Genomic DNA, 21,925 nt, shown 5'->3' with positions numbered 1-21,925 from the left:
TATTCTGAATCTGCTTCCTTCACTTTCAATTCTCAGAATGTATGAGGAGAAATATGTTTGCGGGTTATTAACATCACGCCCTGGAGGAATGAATAAGATGACAGGACAATATCATCAAATTTATACAAAACTGTTTGATTAAATATTCTTCTGTCTCTCTTTTACTTCCTTTTTTCAGTCGTCTTCTGTTTTCTATTTTTTCTGTCTTTTTCTTTTCGCCTGTTATAAAATCGTAACTTAAAGACTGATGATGTCATTCCATCAACGTGTGGACGCTGGTTGCTCTCGTTCATACTTTACGTTTAAATTTCTGTAATTTTGAATTTTTATCGCTTCTTATTTCGAACTTGACAAAGACAGACGTACTGTTGAAATATCGTTCAACTAATAAAATATCTTACAATCGAATCGCGCTCTTCGTCTTGACTAATAATAATAAAAATATAATAATAATAATAATAATAATAATAATAATAATAATAATAATAATAATAATAATAATAATAATAATAATAACGGTCTAAGTATGGCCTGGATCGATTACCGAGAGGCTTTTGATAGTATTCCCCACACATGGATCCTAGAAACACTAGCCACGAACAAGGTAGCACTAATAATCATAAAATATATAAAACGTTCCATGAATAAATGGCTGGCAGTGCTACAACTCCAGACAAAAGGGGACTCATAAAAACCAAAGCCGAAGAATATTGCAGGAAGATAGGCTCTCTCCATTGCTTTTCTAGTTGGCACTGACATCTTTATCTGACATGCTAAACAGAATTGAATGTGGATAAAAATGTTACGGCAAAACAATTAGCCATCTCTTGCATGTAGATGTACTCTACAAACGATAAATTGTACGCTACATATGATAAACAACTGGAAACATTAACACAGATATTAAATGGCTTTACCAAAGAAATAAACATGAAATTTTGCTTCGAACAATATGTGAAATCAACCTTGAAAAGAGGGAAATTAGTTAAGAGTAGCAACATACCACTAAATAAATCAAATGAAATAAGACAATTAGACCAAAGCCAGACATACAAATACTTAGGAACCAATGAATCATATACGATACAACACCTAGAAATGGAAGAGAAGATAAAAAAATGAATGCTATGGAAGAATTAGATTAATACTGAAAGCAGAGCTCAATTGGAAAAGCAACACCGTAGTCGTCCCAGTTGTAAGTTACATCTACAATATTCTTAACTGGACTCTAAATGAACCAATTATAATAGACAGGAAAACTCGAAAAATAATAACAGGATTTAGGATGTATCGTCTAAAATCTGACACAGAAATGTTTTACATACAACGTATCGAAGGTGGTAGAGGCCCTATACAGCTAGAAGATAACCACCATAGGACTACAGAATTACCTACTTCAGAAGCAAGGAAAAATAATACAAATAACCACAAAACACGAACAAAATGAAAAACTATTTTTAGTCTTTAAGGAAGCTAACAAATATAAAAAGAAGCCATAGTATCTAACAACTATGAAGAAAAAGAAGAAATAACGAAAGCTGTAAAACAAATGAAATCCAAACTAAAACTGGAACAACAACGAATAATGATAAAATTAGGGCAAGAAAAGTCGCTTCATGCCAAAATTGGGTTAAGCTAAACAGAAAAGAAATACACAAAGCAAAATCCCAACAATGAATGAGAAGCTCAGGACTCAAAGCAGAGACTGAATGATTTTTAACTGCAGCACAAGATCAAATCCTTCCGGCCACAAATCACCAAAATCACTTAATGGAAAGAAATGCAAGTAAATGCAGAATATGTTGTGATGGAGAAGAAGCAATAAATCATATTGTTTGTGGCTCCTCAGTCCTGTCTAAGACACGACAGAGTTGGGAAGCTATGACAACACTATGGAATAACAACAGAAACAAGATGGTGTAGGTATGTCGGTAAAGGTAACAGAAAATGAGAAAGCAACAATATTCTGGAATATGCCAATATATACAAATAGAGAAATTAACGCCAATAGTCCGGATGAAGTTGTCAGAAATCATCACGAAAAAATGTTCTCTTATTGATGTATTAATACCAACAGATGACAATGTTTCTCTAAAAGAAACAATAATTTGGAAATAGAGAATACAATGATTTGGAAATATAGATAACTTGAATGTGGAACCTAAAAATAGAAACAATTCCTATCATAGTAGGCGCATTAATTATGATAAAAGAAAACAACATTCAGACAAATACATAACAATACATACTAGGCACCGCACACTTCCTACTTAAACCATTTAAAATACAATCGCAATAAAGGCACAACAAACCACATCACATACCCAAGGCACACAGAGCCGCGCTCGGTAGTGCAGTGAATGCATGGATTAAAAATAAGACTACTTAATAATAATCACCAGATAAAAATAAATCACCGGATTATAATAATAATAATAATAATAATAATAATAATAATAATAATAATAATAATAATAATAATAATAATAATAATAATAAATATAACACGGCATTTTATGTTTTAATGGTAATAAATAAACACTTGGAAGGACTTACACTTGTACTTTGTGATACATTTTGACGTCGAGTGAAATTATTAATGATATAATTCGTCAAGTTTTGGTAACTTATGTAGGAATATTCACTCATCCACAAACCCTTAGAGTAGTTGTTGCCTAGAATGAAAGTGATAACATTTTAAAGCATTTGAATTACTGATTCTGTTGTTAACTGGCGAATTTATTGAATAATAAGTCATAAGATAAATATTTTGTTCTATCAGAGACTACTGCATGGATTTTAACGACGTCTATATACACAGTAATTCAATATGCAACCATAATATACTCCGAAGTATATTAATAGTTTTTATAAGTCAATAGTTTGTTCCAATGTGTTACCAGTTTATCTCTCGTTAATCTTATCTCTACATATTTTCTGTAGAAATTATTGCAAGCACTGACTTTGTTGCGGCGTTTCGTATCCGCACATTTATCGAGGCCAAACTGCATCCTGATGTCATCACTGAATTGTTTAACAATCGCTAGTAAGCCCTTGAGTTCTTAGTCATATTTTGCAAAGATCTTTAAATCATCCATGTAAATGAGATGATTTATATTTTTATCAAACATTATATAACCGCACTGTACATCATTGGGCAATTTTGAGAGAGGTATTAAGGCTAGAGTAGTGGTTCATAGTGGGTCACTGTTGGGGGTTGTCCCCACATAATATAGAATCAGGTAGGATACTATAGTTACGTTCGATATATATCTAAACACTTGATATATATCATAGTGCAAGGGAAGTAATTGTTATATGAGTTTAGAGGAATTGCTGGTATCAATTGGATCTATTTTGTAACATATTACATACCCTATAAGATAAATTTCCTTTGATCTGAGTATACGATGTCTCTTTAACGACCGATTATTTAACGAAAATAAAGAATGTCCATGAAATTATAACGTTTTAGGAAAGTACAATTTAAAAAAACATTTTAATTTCCAGTATATTTAATTAACCACACTTTCTGTTCAATTCAAAACGATAAAAAAATACACTCAATTCTTACCACCAATCTCAAACTCACGAAATATTTCACGTCCAATTAAGAAGCCCAATCCACCAAAATTTCTTACCCTGAAATTAAAATAGATATCTATATAAGATAGTGTTGAATAAGTAGCTTCAGTTGGTTCACCTACTTAAATCGGAATAATATTTTGCAAATATCACTCTTATAATATAAGTATTAACAGAATGAAATTCTTGTAGAAAATTATGTTCAGTTGAGTATGCAATCCACTCTTCAGCTACTCAGACACGTACACTTTATAAAATGCTCAGCCGAACGGTTATTCTCTACCGATGAAGGGAAATAACACTAAAACCGCAGTCCACAGATATTGCTCTGTGCTGGGGTGGGGATGTTCAACGCCCTGCTGGAGACAAAGTTTCCTGTCGCTAAACACAGTTTAACCGGGATTGCTTTAAAGTACTGCTGCTGTATGTCTCTCGTTGAGAAATTTAGAAATAATAATATTTCTTATATACGGATATTTGACGGATATTTGTCCTCATCTTGTGGAAATTTCGAACCTGGGTTCTCATTCCTAACGTATTTTTCTATGTCGTTGTTGTTATTATTGTTATTATTATCATCATTATTATTATTATTATTCAGGTCACTGCCTCGAATGGAACTCGGAATGTTGGGGTTAGTTGCCCGCGCTCTTAATCACTACGCCATATGCCCGTAGGCAATTATGGAATGAGTTTTAGGGCTTATAAATCTAATATTTTCCTATCCTTCCGTAATACCGGTTCCCATATGCTATACATATCTGCACTCAGTTTGCTTAGGAGGTTGTTGTGTCATAGCATATGTGCTGCTTCTTTTAGTTTTCGTATTTTCCAGTGGTATTCTCTGTTTATTATTTTAACTTCATCTCAGAGGGTGATGTGGTTTCCATTTTTCTATACATGATCAGCTATAACCAATTTATCAATGTCTCCTCGTATCACAGCTTTGCGATATTGGTCTACCCTTATTTTGATGGGGCGGTATGTTTCGCTTTTGTATAACCTACCACAGCTGCATGGGATGGAGTACATGCAGTGTTTGGTCATATTCTCTTCCATTGGTGGTTTTACTCGAAGGCGATATTTGTGAAGTGTTGTATTAGTTTTGAACACTGTCCTGGTGTCATATGGGCCACATATCTTTTGTATCTTTTCGCAGAGGCGTTTCACATAGCGTAGACAGACTGCGAACAGTTTATCGGTTTCATTCTCTCTTTTCTTCATAATTGGGGTGGATAGTATGTTTTTGGGGTAGTTGTTGCTTAATGGATTGTTATTGAGCTTGATCATTTCTTCGTGATGTGTATCACGATTGCTACTTACATTCATTGCTCGATGTTTTAGGCACTGAGCAATCCTTCTCTTTACACTTTATAGATGGTGGGAATTGAAGTTCAGATATTTCCGAAAAGATACAAAAGATATGCGGCTCATATGACATCAGGACAGTATACAAGAGTAATACAACCGCAATCCCAAAAAAGATTACTCACCAGTGCCATATTACCCACCGAAAATACAATCACACTAAACACATAATGCAACCGCTCTAACCACGGGACTCGTATCTACCGCTTTGAAGGGCTCAACATATAAATCTAAGTCCGGTCCAACTTGTACTATAAATCACTTGGCCTGTGCATCGAAGAAATTAATCTATGTTCTCAAATGTGGAGGGTGTGATGGAAACTACATGGGTCAAACTAGTTTAACACTGAGGGACAGACCTATGGTATACAGGCAAAAATCCTGGACTGCACAACGAAGAAAATTCCTGTAAGCAAACTCCTAGACCAATGCCTTACAAACAAAAACCAGAAATACTATATCTTCCATCTTAATCAATCCACCGGAAACACTTCAACCCAATTCTGTTTGAATAAAGAGTGCATGCCCATTAACAAATATAAACCGCTAAAAATAAAAGGGATAAAAAAACACAATTTCTCCTTAAAAGAAGACAACAACCAGATACAACAGATATAATTAAAAAAAAAAAACTTTAGTAACTCACTTCCACTTGGGTTTCGAAACCGCAACTCCACTTCACCATACAATAACACCATACAAACACTAGTTGCTGATGTTACCTATCTCTAGACCAATGAAATTTTATCTCTGATCAAAATCGGACTTGGAAAATAAAGCAAGATAACCCTTTAAGAGAATCAACCAATTGGACAGGCTGAAGACCGTTCCCTACGGGTAAGTAAATCAGGCAAAATATCAAACTTGACCACCAGAAACGATAAAAAGTTATTAGTACTTTAACGTATCAAAAATTAGATCCGTTCACGGAAAAAAATTATAAATACACTTGATTCCCTTGTTACAAGAATCAAGTTTGCGTAAGTATCACATTTACGAAGAAGGATTTACTGCTATGATGTTAAACGTACTGTTCATCGTCAAAGAGAAGGCCGAAGAAAAGAAGCTATTCTGGAAATTTAGGGAAAGTATTGTAGGTAAATGTAGGTAAGTCGAAAGCTTCTGAACAAGATCTTGTCCATGGTTAACAGTTTTTGAAATATCCATGAAACCACAGTGATACGACGACTGAGAGAAAATGTAAATACAAAATTTTCTTGATATTGTTCTTTTCATTAAAATAACAAATTAAAATGAGTAATTAACTTTTTGTGTAACATCTACACTCGATACTCCTGATGTGGATATATTCAATTACTAATAAACAAACCAAACATTACTGACAAGTAAAGCAATCTATTCAATGAGAGTAACTAAGTAAACAACACTTCCTATTTGTTGTTAAATATGATTACGTTTAAACGATTAGAAGATAATGCGGAACAAAATATATTCCCAGCAAAGAACTGTGAAACCACAGAATCTTCGATTAATGATAATTAGTGCACTGTTAATGTACTTACATATATTCATCTTTTGTAAACAGTGGAAGCTGTAAGGATGCGAGAGGAACATCTGTAAGAAAGTAAATAGAAGGAACATATCAATATATGACAAAGAAAGCAGAGGAGGATGAAAAAGGTGAGGAAGAGAAGGACAAAGACAAGAAGAAAAGAAGCAGAACATTAAGAAGAGGGGAAAGGAGGAGAAGAAGGATAAGGATAAGTCAGGGGAGGAGATGAGCTATTACCAACACCTTCCGACAAATAATCTTTTATAGCAATAAAATACTTAAGATTCAGGACAATTGTTTTAAATGCAGAGACATGTGTATCATTTGTTAGAACGAGTTATACTGAGCACACACACACACACACACACACACACACACACACACACACACACACACACACACACACACACACACAAATACAGTAATATCAGCGCCGAGCAGTCTTTAGGCATAAGCGAAATTTACGATAGTTAAAAGATATTTGTGTCATATTTCAACTGCTAAATTCTCTAAATTTACCGGAAAGAAAAACATCTTTCTTATGGTAAAATTATGTATAAAAAACATTGTATCCCTCCAGTGTTTCCCACTGTCGGATTTACATACAGATTTTTATCACTTTAGACATTATCACGAAGAAATACCGAAGATAGGAAAGTCTGGACGTACCTAATTAAACTCTTCCGTATATGTACCTCATTTCGTCCGACGCGCTAAATATTCTGCTTGTTCATTTAATATATATATATATATATATATATATATATATTCTCTCTCTCTTTTACTCTTTTAATTGTTTCAGTCATTTGACTGTGGCCATGCTAGAGCACCGCCTTTAGTCAAGCAAATCGACTTATTCTTTGTACGCCTAGTACTTATTCTATCGGTCTCTTTCACCGAACCGCTAGGTTACGGGGACGTAAACACACCAGCATCGGTTGTCAAGCGATGTTGGGGGGGGGGGGACAAACAAAGACACACAAACACATACATATATACGACGGGCTTCTTTCAGTTTCGTCTACCAAATCCACTCACAAAGCTTTGGTCGGCCCGAGGCTATAGTAGAAGACACTTGCCCAAGGTGCCAGGTAGTGGGACTAAATCTGGAACCATGTGGTTCGTATATATATATTTGGATTATTTTATTATTTTACGTATTTCAGTCATTTGACTGCCACCATGCTGGAACGTCGCCTTTAGTCGAACAAATTGATCCCGGGACTTATTCTTTAAAAGTGTAGTACTTATTCTATTGGTCTCTTTTTCCGAACCGCTAAGTTATGCGGGGACGTAAATACACCAACATCAGTTGTCAAGCAATTGTGGGGTACTGGTATAGACACTCGAACACACACACACACACACACACACACACACACACACACACACACACACACATATATATATATATATATATATATATATATGTATATACCACGGGCTTCTTACAGTTTCCGTCTACCAAATCCATTCACATGTCTTTGGTCAGCCCGAGGCTATAGGAGAAGAAACTTGCCTAGGTTACCACGCAATGGGCCTGAACCTAGAACCATGTGGTTGGGAAGCAAGTTTCTTACCACTGAGTCACTCCTGTACGTGTATATATATATATGTGTGTGTGTGTGCTACCTATATCTTAAATAACTTAACTTAGGTAACTTTCGACCAATGATTGGTTTAGGCCATGTCTAACTTAATAGCACCACCTGATAGGATTAGCTACATCCTTTTTACGTCAAATTTTGTGGTATCATGGTCCATTCGAGTAGGGAGATCTTGTTGAATGAGCTGTATTCAGGTTTAGGTGGCTTATCTGGTAATCCTTGAGAAATTATGTCCAGATTCCGTTTAAAGGTGATGGGATGCTTTTTCTCTTTGACCTGTTTTCGGATCATATTAAATAGGGCAGGGCCTATTTAGGAGAAGAAATTGTGTTGCACAGTATTTATCTTTTTGGGTAGGGGATGCGTGACCTGTGGCTTTGGCGTTCAATTAATTCTGAAACTAATGTTGCGGTCGATCGATGTCATATTCTCCAGATAGTGAAAATTATGTTCCGATCACAGCGGCACTGGAGAAAATTGAGGCTGAATGCTTTAAGGCTGTCCCAATATTCGAGATCAGTCATGCCCTTAATTCTTCTAGGGAATACATATTTCGAAATGTTTTGTTTTCTATGGGTAGACGACTGGGCCAGCAGTATTCGAGGTTTGGCAGTACAAAGGAGGAGAAATGAGAAATGAGGACAAGTTGTTTTCTGAACCGGAAGGTTCTTAAGGGCTAGGAGCTCATCCTACGATCCACATCGACCTTGTTGTTGATGCGGGCACTCCAGCTGAGATTTTTGTCAACAATTACTCATGTGTCTCTAATACTATTAGATGTTGTGAGTGGTTCCCTTGTTGGAAGAGAATATTGACGTTTTTCGAAAATGCACCAGTTTAATTTTTTCCTCGTTTAGTTGCATTTTGTTTTTGCCTGCTCGTTGACTTACAGCATGTGGGTCAGACTGGTGTTCGGTTCGGTCTTCTTCTCCGTTCGTAATTTTCTGAAGTTTGGAGTCATTAGCGAATATTTTCAATTTGTTGTGTTTTATGAAATGGCATTTATATAGACTATAACCAGAAGCGGGTCCAATACGGGTCCCCTGAGGGACACCGCAGTGACTTTCGCTGGATTTGTGCGGATTCCACCGATCACAGCATGTTGTGTCTTGTTTTGTAGGAAATACTTAATCCAATGTAGTAGTTTTCCACGGATACCAACATTTGACAATTTTGACAGTAGTAAATTGTGGTCGACTCTGTCGAGCGCTTTACTGAAGTCAAGATATATGACTTCAGAGTTTGAACCTGATTCCACGGCTTTAAGGACATCATCGATGTTGTGTAAGAGCTGTGTTAGACAGTCCATGCCGCAGCGAAAGCGATGGTGGTTTGAATTTAGGTAATTGTGGCTCTTCAGGAAACCATCTGTTCTTGATCTCACTGGCCTTTCAAACACTTTGGTGATATGGGAGGTGAGTGAGATTGAGAGACAACTGACAGCTAGGGATATTTCCCTGTTTGAAAAACCGAGATGACAGACTGGGATAAGAGCTGTTTCGGTACATGACATGACTAAAGATTTTTTCCAGAGTGTGGTTAGAAGAAATGCAATTTGGTGTCTGCATTCCTTCAGGAGACTAGCGGAGAATGTCTCACGGCCTGTAGAATAGTATTTGAGCTCAATTACTGCTATGATGTCTGAAACAGTAAAGGTAATATCCGAGATTGTATGCTGATAATTTTTATTACCCACTGTTCCTCAGTAGCTCTTTGATTTTTAATGCAAGTTTTCATGTTGGTCTGCAGAAGCTTTTGCAGCTCAAGCCTTTTCATTATTGTTGAATGTAGATATTGTTTATGGGAGCATTTTAATTGGTGAATTTTTTCATTAAGTCTTTTCATGCTTCAAATGAGTTGTTTTGTTCTCTCTCTACGGAGCCTGTTTCTGTTTGTGCAAGTAAATTTTGCAGAAGCGTGTTTTGAGCATGCATGTGTAACAATGTCCTCAAAGCGCTGTCATGTGGTTTCAACGTCATTGGAAAGACAGATCTTTTCTAATTGCTCTCGAGTCTGCTTTGTAGACGTTTACGTTGTCCAATAAGTGCAGTGGAACGGGATTGACTGGTTTGGTTTTGATATGCCAGAAATTAAAGTTGCAGAGCAGAATGTCGTGGTCCGAGAGGACAGTCCTTTTTACTGAAATGCTGTGAATGGTGCCAGAGTGGTTTGCTAATAAAAGATTGATTTATATATTCATTCATTTATTCGGTTCTCATTGTACCTTGTCGGACTTGAGGTACTTGCACGGTCATTGCACCTTCTAACATTGAAAGCGTCTTTGACAGCTTGTTCTATTGTTAACCCCCTGCTTTTAAGAACTGTTGCCATTGTTCTCCGCTACGTTTCCTTTGGTCGGCCACGTCTTCATTTACCTTGTAGAACCCATTGTAAAGCGATCCTGACAACTGAGTTCGGTTCATAGCGATAAACGCGCCCCAGCCACTTCCATCTTCTTGCTTCAATAGTTTTTGTTATTGGTTTCACGTTAGCCTTGGTGTGTGGTGTGTAGTTGGCTAGTCGAGATCATATTCGACGAGTAGACCTTCAAAATTTTTGTAAGCATTTATTTTGAAACACCTACTGTTTCTTTTCAATACTTTTGGTTGTTTTCCAATATTCGGATCCATGGAGGAGGATACTAAGTATGCTACTTTTGTAAAATCGTATTTTGGTGCTCTTGCTGAGTATTGATGACTTTCACATTGAGTTTCACATATCGAATTATTGTTTGGTTTTGCTGATTCTTGTATTATTTCATGAATGCAGTTTCCATCCATTGTTATTTTGTTTTCAAGATAGTTAAATTCGTCAACATTTGTCGTTGATTTGTCGTTCAAATCACATGATCAGCATCTGTTATATTTTTACGACGAGTCTCCATTTTCGTCTCGTTGATTTTGAGACCTATGGCGTTCGCTATTTGACTAAATCTTTCAGATTTATCTTGAGAACCAACAAATGTCGTCTGCATAATCTAAACCTTCTACTGGTGGTAGCAAACATCCTTGCTTGATTTCGAACGGATTTGTTAGTTTCTTATTGTATATAACTTGGTATTAGAAGATTTCTTAGAAGAAACGAATCATCGGTTTATTGCCTTGTTGGTTCGAGCAGAATCATCCATTAGATTAAAGAGTAATTCTGCTGCTGCTTTATCTGATGTATTGCAGTTGTCTAACTTCTAAGTATTTCTGGGCCAGTTTACATAAGGAAGGCTAAAATAGCCCCTTACCAGTATGTTTCCGGTGTTGTATTTTTGAAAGAAAGACTTGATTTGTTGAGGAATTCTTCAAAGCACTTTAGAGGTGCTTGGAGAGGCTTGTAGAAACCAACATTGGTTATATCTTTGGCCTTGTTGAATAATGATATGGATTTGCAGTAGCCATTGCAAAATATGTTCTTGGCAACAATTGCAAAGGAGCCATGAAGATAATGGCTGTTATTCCTTTATTTCTGTCTGTACGATCTGCATGGATGATGGTGAAATTCTTAACTTTCATCTCGACATCCATGTGAGTGCTGTTTAAATTAGCTTCTGTAAGGATAAAGAAAGGAATGCAGTGTGCTGTTTCGGCAAGCCAACTTTCTATATATGGGATCTTCCATTTTGGGGCAGTGATTGATGGGTTGATGCTATGTACATTTAGCAGGAATGTCGGAGCAAGGGTAGTTTGTTGTTTGTATTGTTCTAAGTGCTTGGTCTTGGGTTATGTTGCTCAAAGTTAGCAGTGGGGGTAGTTTTTGTTTTGAGCTGTGTATGTGGAGTGATGTTCTAGTAAATAATGGGTATGTGTTCTTTGTGTTTTGCATATACGATTGCTGATATCTCGTTGGATCTATCGGCTTTGATGGGCCTTCATATTTTCTAGATAAGTTCATAAAATAGTGTTACCTCTTTGGTTTGCCACTTGGTCAGAATATAGATTGTTCATGTTTATGTTATGTGATGTTATGGTTATCCCATAGTTCTGTCTTCTTTGGTTTTAGGAGGTGGAATGTCGCCGTATTTTGTTGTTGTTGCAATGCTCGTTCGTTGCTTATTTTTCTTTTCGTTCGTTTTGTGCCCTCCAGATGGTGGTAGTTGCATTCTAGGCTCAGGCAAATCCTTCATGACACAGAATGTTGACATAATTTAAGGTGGAAAATGGTGCATCCGTAGCCTTTTGTGCATTCATATTTAGGATCAGAGCAATGGACTCTGTATTTAGGACGGTATTTGTGGTGGAGAAGAGAGCAGATCTTTCCATTCATATCATATGGAGAGGTTCCCTTAGCATTTCTACGTCATAAGGTAAGTTGGAAGAAATGGCAGCGTCCCTTGTTAGTGCCACTAGGGCCAAATCTACAGTTAAAAATATATATATCAATTACTATTCGTTAAATACTTGCATATGTATTATGACTGATTTGATAGTATTTGATATAATACATTAAAGTATTTTATTTAGATCTCAATGATTATGAAACCATTTAAGAAATAATGGGATTAACTATTTTACAATGTATTATCCATATAATACATTAATAATGAAGGTCGACTTAAATGATTAATCTCTATTACTTCTGAAGCAATAATTATCCACTTACGTATTGAATGAAATCTTTTAGTATAAGCAGGCAGGCCATCTGTTTGGGATACGATGTTCCTTAAAATACAAAATATAACAGAAACACATATGACGAGAAAATACAAATGATATAGAGAATGGGCAAAATGTCAATTGTACGATTGGTTAATAAATGTCTCGTGATTGGATTCGTGTGTTTTTACACATGCACCGCATGCGCACACACTCACACATACAAACATGCACGCAGGACGCACACACTCACACACACACACACATGCATATATTCCCAGTGCTAATTTCTTTGTTGAGAAAACGCCAGCAATACACTCAACTACTTTTGCTCTATAAACACACGGGGACATGAAGGAAAAAAATTTTATTCTTCAAATAAGCTGTGAGATTCGGGATTGAAAATTGAGTGGGATCTATCTTCAAATTATTTTAGTTAATTTTATTCACTCAACACAATACTCCCATTTCAAGCTTTCATATATCGTAACATAATGAGAGTTATTCATAAATCAATGCCTGTGGATGAGTTATCTAATACAATATTCCAGCGATATGTTTTTATTAATAAGTACATGAACAACCGCTGGAATAATATTTACAAGAACATATTCTAACCTACATAAACATCAAGTACATTCTACTTTTGTTACTTTCAATATCTACACAGTTCAAATATATTAACAGGAAAGTTTTGTCAATACCGGCGAATTTAGAGATCTTTGATTATGTCTTATTTTAATTGATAAACCAAATATAACTACCCAAGTCTATTATGTTCACTGTAATTTTAAATCAGTGAAAGTTTCGGAAGCCTCTCCTCTTAAACTACTGAATATAAAGGATGCTTATTCCTAGCAATGTAGGTGCTTTTAACACCCTAGTCACAATTATATGTATGTATATACATGTATACATGTAAATATATATATATATATATGTGTGTGTGTGTGTGTGTGTGTGTGTGTGTGTGTGTGTGTGTGTGTGTGTGTGTGTGTGTGTGTGTGTGTGTGTGTGTGTGTGTGTGTGTGTGTGGATAAATCTAATAAGTAACAAGGATGCCGTTTCAGGCGGCTCCATTTAATCGAACAATGCAAGAATTACGTCAATTTAAAATACAGCGCGATCCTCAGTGGCAAAATATGGATTTTCAACAGACTGAATATCCTAATATAATTTTCTGCTAATATTTCATCAAAGCTAGACAGTGAAAGAATTCTATGTTGCCAAGAAAAAGAGGTAGGGTAGGGGTGACATAAACTCGTTTCTTTTTTCCAGTTAAAGGGACCTACACTAGGAAACATAGAACGCTACAATGAGGTCCTAACACACATTAAGGACACAGAACTTCTGTCTGTTTAGTTTGTGACACTAATAAAGGAGTTGTAACCATTATAATATTTATCAATAAAGTAATGGCAATTATATAATGCAGTTCATTTAAATTGTTAATTTAGTCATTCTTAAATGTAATGATAGTAATGGGAAAATTAAGTTATTAAAGTATTCATGTTGCATCAAGAGTGAATAATTCTTTATAAACGATGCTTTTCTTTTGTTTTATATCGGAGTATATACGCAAAGACATTTGCTTTTGGTCTCCACACGAAAAGCAGAAATGGAAGATTCGGTTTCAACGTGAATGAAGGTAAAAAAAGTAGCTATATCATCCAGACGAATAGCTTCACGGAACGCAGGTGGCTATGCGGTGGCATTGTAAAACCCACAGTTCAAATAGAACACACATTGTCACGGTTTTTTTTTGGTTTTACATTTGAATAGGCCGTATGGACTATTGTTTAAATCTGAACAAGGGGATACTACCCCCAACAGATTTAAATTTACTACGCCTGTATGTGTGTATTTTATAAGAGAAAACGTAATAATTGAAATAGAAAAATATCGATGCCATACACGTTAGGTTATTGAATTTATTATGTTGCATTAAGAGTGAATATTTACAAACTATTATTTTTGCTTTATTTCGGGGTGCATAAGCAAAAAGATTTGCTTTTGCTCCCAAACACGCTGCTCCTACATGAAGTTGGCCTCGTGAAAAGTATGGCTTTTGAAGTTGCAACGTAGCGACTTTTAGTGTTGGCCTTGAGTTTTAATACAGCTCATGGCAAAAGAAAGTGGGATAGGAAACTATAACCGCTTAAATTGTAATGAGACAGTAGATGGTATAACTGTTATGCGAGGAATGAAATCGGTGTCACATTTACCCCAACCAGTAAGAATATTTGCCTCAATGCAGTTCCTCATAAGTCTGTGCACAGTTAGTGTTGTACCATTGCATATTTTTTTCGTGATAAATTACTAAGCTCCCACAGGTGATACTCCTACATAAAATTGACCATGTGAAAAGCAATGTTTATCAAGTGGCAATCCAGCAAGTTTTAGTGTTTGACCCTAAGTTTTTTTATGGAAAAATAAATTGAGATAGGAAACTGTAACCTCTTAAACGGCAATGGAAGCTTAGATGGTATGTCGAATATGCGAGGAATGAAGACGGTGTCACATTTACCACAACCAGTAAGAATATTTGCCCCATAAGTTTGTGCACAATAAGTTTTGTACAGTTATATAATTTTTGTTGAGACAAATTTGGCAATAGCAAAGCAACTTATCCGAGGAAGCTTAACAAATGCAACAATTATTAATACGATATACTTAATGTATTTCTTTCATTAAACATTATATATGTATGTGTTTATGTGTGTGGCTGTAAGTACGTGAGTGTTGATGTAAAGAATTATCTAAATCAAAAGCATACGCAACTGAAATTAGTTATACCAACAAAATAAGCAACATAACCTACTTTTCATCGTGAAGCATCCTCATGTTCAGCAAGTTTGAGTAAAATTTGTTCAAGCTAAAGATGTCTGAGACAAAATTGTCAGTGAAATTTAGCTGAAAAATAAAGACAGTTATTTTGGTTGGATTTTTAAATAAACCAATAGGATTCGGGATCACAGATATGTTTTGGTGCGAATGTATATGTATATATATATATATATATATATATATATATATATATATATATATATATATATATATATATATATATATATATATATATATATATATATATAGTTAAAGAGAAAGAAGTCATGCTTCTTTGTCTGGCCTGCTGATGGGCCGATAGCGGCAAGTTATGTATGTATATATATATATATATATATATATATATATATATATATATATATATATATATATATATATATATATAGGGACATACAGAGATGGGTGAAGAGCACTTAAAAAGCTTTTCTCCATGCGTGTTTAATGATCAATATTTAAAGAGAACATTGACAATTCTCTTTGATACGAAATGATGCATAGGCGGGTGAGATGAATGAGGTTTATTTTAAGATCAGAGATGAATGAGGTCAATTTTAAGGTCAGTGTGCATACTCCGTATTTTGTGAAAAAATATGCATAACTGTAAAATATGTTTTAAAACTAAAAAAAAAAATTATTGATTTATTTAATTTGTACATTAAACAAGAAACTAGTCCTGCATTAATCATGCTGACCTTAAAATAGACCTCAGTGATTATATATATATATATATATATATATATATATATATATATATATATATATATATATATATATAAGTCAGAGTAAGATGTAAGCAACGTTTTGAGACATGAAATTCATCACAATATATTTCAACAATGTGAAAATTTTATTCTACAAAATAAGTACCATTACAATTAACACATTTTGCCAATGAGTTACAAGTTTCTTCATTCCGATAGCATAAATATATGGAGTTCTGTAGCTGATGAACTCTTCAAATGCACTTTTGAACTCCTTCTCTCGGAGGAAACCATCAAGATGCTTGAAAATTTGGTAGTCGGTTGGAGAAAGATCTGGGGAATAAGCTGCGTAGGGAAGAATTCCGTAGCCAAGTTCTCTCAACTTCTGGAGCGTCATTATTGAAATGTGCAGTCAAGCATTGTCATAAAGAATGATTGGCCCCTTTCTGTCGACCAGTCGGGGACGGAGGAGTCTCAGTTTCTTGTTCATTTTGGCAATTTCAAAGCAATATGTTTTGCACTAATGGTTTGTCTGGATTTTAAGACGTTATAGCCGATGAATCCAGTAGTGCACTACCTAACAGTAACCATAATCTTCTTTTTGAAGAGTTCGAATTTAGGGAAGGTTTTCAGTGCTTCATTTTGGTCCAACCACTGCCAAGAACGATTTTTATTATTGTACAGAATGCACTTTTCATTGCAAGTTTCAGTAATGTCGAGGAATGGATCGGTCTGGTTACGGTGAAGAAGCGACCAGCAAATTTCATATCTGCATTTTCTTATTTTCATTCAAATCGTGTGGTATCCTTTTGTTGAGTTTATTTTGATATTCCCATCGCATGGAAATGGTTGCAGGCCAGGGGTTTTTCTGGGTAACTCGAAGTTCTATTGCTGTTCATATGTGTATGTATATATATATATATATATATATATATATATATATATATATATGTATATATATATATATATATATATATATATATATATGTATATATATATATATATATATACATTTACATGGATGCACACACACACACATACACGCACACACACACACACACACATATATATATATATATATATATATATATATATGTAGTGAGAGGGGAAGAGGTGGGGTGAGAGACAGAGACAGAGAGAAACACGGAAAGAGACACAGACAAAGGGGGATATTTATATAATCGTTCGCTCCTAATTGGGTGCAGAACAATAACGTATTAAATAAATTAAATAATCAGGAATTAGTAAACTCAGATGTGACGTCAGAGATATTGAATGCAGAATATAAATGAGTGCCGCATTAAAATGCATTGTATTAACAAACGTTAGCCTAACTTTTGAAGTATATATATAAAATGTCTCTTACATTTGCGTAATCTTTAAGTATTCTCTCCTTCCTGATAATTGAATGTTCAGATCCTATGTAGAAATTTTGCTTCAATGTCTGAAAAGTAAAATTTTTTTTAAAGATTTAAATATACTGAGAGCAACGAAGTAATGTGATGGAAAAAATATGAAATTAGTGAAAATAAAACCCCAGAAAAAATGCATTTGAAGCGGGGGAATATAGTGGAAGAAAACAATAGAAAGGACGGAAATAGAAATAGGAAATACGTTTGTCTGTATATTGATGTAAGATAAGTGAGAAAAATGTAAATCATTATACAAATGTGATACATGAAACCGACATATGAATACACATGCTGAGAGAGAGAGAGAGAGAGCGGGGGTGGGGGAGAGAATGAGAAGCTCATAAATTTGGGTGGGTGACGAAATAAGGTTAGGAGTAATAATAGTGAGTGGTGTTGGTAGTATATAGCTATCGATATACAAGTGGTGGCAGGGCACCTTCAACTAAATAATAATAATAATAATAATAATAATAATAAGAAGAAGAAGAAGAAGAACAACAACAACAACAACAACAAAAACAACAACAACAACAATACTAATAATAATAATAATAATAATGATAATGATAATGATAATAATAATAATAATTATTATTGTTATTATTATTATTATTATTATTATTCCAAATTTTTGCCACAAGGGCATCTTGGGGAGGTGGGGATAGTCGATTACATCGATCTCAGTGTTCAACTGGTACTTATTTTATCGACCCCGGAAGGATGAAATGTAAAGTCGCCCTCGGCGAAATTTGAACTCAAAAAGTAGCGGCAGATGAAATACTGCTAAGCATTTCGCCCGGTGTGCTAACGATTTTGTCATCTTGCCCCCTTACTTAAAGATAATAATAACAATACTCTCTTTTACTGGCCACAACGGCCGAACATAAAACATATAGGGATGATACAATACAAGGGACAAGTGAGGTGTTGAACGATCTGTGTACAATAAGTAACAAAAACAATTAAAAGCAATTAAACAATAACTACTCCCCAAAAGAGAAGACTTTCTCACAGGGACAACCGAGGAACACACCCGTTCTGACTCTCCCAGCTGCCATATGCACCTCAGCATCCGCCTCTCTTCATCAAACAAAAGATCAGAGTAGGCCCATTCACCCGGGCCATCGTCGCAGAAGTACCCTTTCTACTTTTTGAAAAAAGTGGATGAAAGCTTGGCCCAAGACCAAATTATTTGTCTTCTGTTTTTTTCAATCTCGTCCGCCACAGTACCTCTTTCTCCATAGTCACCAGGCAGAGGAAAACTGCCTTTCCTTCCCAGGAAAACGAAAGGGGCGTGGTGATTTCCACGATGAACTCAGCTGACAAGCGGATCCGTCCTACACTCGAAAACAGCTGTTCGACAAAACTCTACATGTCAGTAATGCACTGACATTGGACGAGTGCATGCAGGGCTGTTTCGTTGCCCTGCGAACGGCTCGGACAGATCCGTATGACAGCACTTCCGTGCCTATAAAGCATGCCTTGAACCGGCAGAGCTACCCGGTAGCACTGCCAGGTTAGGTATTTCTAGGGGTCATCCATAGTGCCCAGCACAAAATTACTCCGAAAAAGACCAGTCAGACGACCAGAGTTTCTCAGAGTACTTCGTCGATCTTTCCCTTCACTAATCCCCTATAAAACTCCATAGCAGTACTTCCACAGACTGCGTTGCTCGACTTGCAGAAAGCTGAGCGCTGCAGCACTTCAGGTGCCGAGCGCCCTTGGTCTACGCTTGATCCAGGAATGTAGATTCGTCAATAAGAGGAGTTGCAGAACAACCTCTGTGACAAACGGTATCCACATCTGGTCACCGTTAAGAAAGCACTGGAGATGTCGCAGCCTCAGCGCTCGTCTGTGCATCATTAGCCACGTCATGCCCAGCCTTCCAGGCAGCGGTTGTTCACACCAGATGGACCGACTGACAAGAGGATCATCTCCTTTCCACAGAATGTAGAAGAGCAAGCGCTCCAGCTTCATCAGCCACGAAGTAGGGCATGTGACGACGGTTGGACGGTAGTAGACAGAGGAAGCGATGTATACATTCCCCACCTCCACCCGAACATTCGGGGTCAGCTTTTTCTCTGACCATATCTCGGTGAAACTGGCTACACTGCTCGTCATCCCCACCCAAATCAAAACCCTTGCAATTTAACAGGCCCTTCCGTCGAGCGCCCTAGAACGCTGTCGGTTGACATGGACCTGCCGCTCCAGATACTGAGCTACAGGCCCACTGAACTGCGCTGATTAATTGTTGCTACTGTCACCACTTCGCCCTCCTTTTTCCAGCGTCATATCCAACTTTCTTAGTAATGGTTCGAGAACCAGCACGTACAGAAGGAAAGAGGGTTGGCCTCCTTGACAGACCGAATGACCGATGCTAAACGATTCCAAAAGGTGATCCTGTACTTTGATCTACGAACAAATGTCGCCGTACACTACTGCACATTGCAGAAATGCAGCCTCTGACGACAAGAACGAAACCGGTCATCGCAAGGACAGCCTCTAAAAATTGAAGGTCGACCCTATCCTGTTTCAGTTGTACCTGTAATTCAAAGGGTCAGCCTTGTCACACTGTGTCACGTTGAATATTCCTGAGAACTACGTTAAGGGTACACGTGTCTCTGGAGTGCTCAGCCACTTGCAAGTTAATTTCACGAGCAGGCTGTTCCGTTGATCGGATCAACTGGAACCCTCGATGTCGTAAGCGACGGAGTGCCAACAACAACAACTCCACCCATTATACAATTAATTTGCAATGTCGATTTCATTCTACCATGCGATCTTATTAATATATAACTGTTCGAACATAATTAAAATATCATTTTGTGCACAATTTATTTTTACTTACCTCCAGTTTATCAAGAGCTTGCTTCATACTCTCTTCATCTAAGAAGCTAGTTTCTGATAATACATATTCCGTAGCATTTATGAGATAGTCTATTATAGACTTGACCTGAATAATAAAGACGAGGTAGAGTAAAGATCCCTGAATATGATCTGTATGTATGCAAGTAATTAGGCAATTATGTATGCATGCATACATCTCTGCTTACACCCATCGACCCATTAATCCATCCATTGATTCATTCACACAGACATATATACATACATACATATGACTCCTTTTTAGAAGTAAGTCACGTGACTTACTTCGTATAGATTCTACGCATTAAGGTTAAAATCAGAGTGTACAAGAGATCGTCGATAAGGTAAGTGATGCCTTCCATTTTACTAATATTGCCTAATGTTAGAATTTATTTATTTAATAACAATATATTTTTATATGTATTTCTATTCATAAAGATATTTACCATCAGTCCATAGATATTATTTTAGATGAATCATACCTTTAACTGGAATGATTAGTATTAAGCATTTACATTTCATTGATTGTACTAACGAGAGTATTCCTATTAGAACTGATATTTTTATTATTTAGTAAGATACGTTTTTATAATCTTATTTTTCTAGAGACCTGAGGAGTGACCATATTTTGAGTAGAATATAATCTTTATCAATTTATTGTGAATTGTACTGGTTTTATCTACTATAATGTGGCCACGAAACGCGCGTAGTCAATACTTTACCTTTTACTTTATCAATTTACGAAGTTGAATTAAACATTTAATCTAGTATTCTGTAGATTTTAATGTATTTTATACTTTTCTATTAGATTTTATAGAGTTTTAAATTAGTATTTTGTAGAGTACATTTTTCTGGATGGTCTTTGGTCTCCTTCATTGTGTGAATTGTATATCGGTGGTTCTTCTCCATGTTACATTTATATACATATATTATTTATTATAAAATTAGATTTGGTATTACTAAATTGAATATTCCTTTATGTTTGGAATTTTACATTCCCTAATATTATATATATATATATATATATATATATATATATATATATATATATATATATATATATATATATATATATATATATAGTTAAAAAAACAATAACAAAAATACAAAAAAAAACAACAAAGTGAGGACGTGATATGGATAGTATTATTGGACGCTCAGGAAAGGAAAGAGAGAGAGAGAGACAGAGAGATCTTTGGGACACGCGTTAATCGATCTTAATGATATTTTAAATTCACTAGTATATTACTTATCGTCCCCCAAAATATGAAAGCGCAGTTGAACGCGCAGGCTTTGAATTCTATATTAAAAAAAAGATAGCCGAAATATCTTGCTTCCTCAGTTTTATGTTGTTTTAACGCCTCTGCCACCAAACTTTATATGTATTCGTAATGGGAAAGTTATGAATAATTGGATTTAAAATCATTTTACTAGTTTTGTGTAC

General features: G+C 35.7%; 1 protein-coding gene across 1 annotated transcript in view; it reads right to left on the bottom strand.

Annotated features, from left to right (window-relative positions):
* Positions 1-21,925, bottom strand: part of LOC106870929 (membrane metallo-endopeptidase-like 1) — a 37,695-nt gene that overhangs the window by 13,379 nt on the left and 2,391 nt on the right. The window contains exons 3-9 of the mRNA XM_089356543.1: positions 20,465-20,569; positions 17,571-17,648; positions 15,478-15,569; positions 12,664-12,722; positions 6,477-6,528; positions 3,575-3,642; positions 2,557-2,675 (exon numbers count right to left, since the gene is read on the bottom strand). Of these exons, the coding sequence (XP_089212669.1) occupies positions 2,557-2,675; positions 3,575-3,642; positions 6,477-6,528; positions 12,664-12,722; positions 15,478-15,569; positions 17,571-17,648; positions 20,465-20,569 (573 nt within the window). The remainder of the gene's footprint in view (positions 1-2,556; positions 2,676-3,574; positions 3,643-6,476; positions 6,529-12,663; positions 12,723-15,477; positions 15,570-17,570; positions 17,649-20,464; positions 20,570-21,925) is intronic.

Source organism: Octopus bimaculoides, chromosome 8 (genome assembly GCF_046866305.1).
Source record: "Octopus bimaculoides isolate indiv1 chromosome 8, ASM4686630v1, whole genome shotgun sequence".
NCBI classification, from domain to species: Eukaryota; Metazoa; Mollusca; class Cephalopoda; order Octopoda; family Octopodidae; genus Octopus; species Octopus bimaculoides.
The sequence above is the reverse complement of the archived record's forward strand: the minus strand, read 5'-3'. Positions and strand labels throughout refer to the sequence as shown.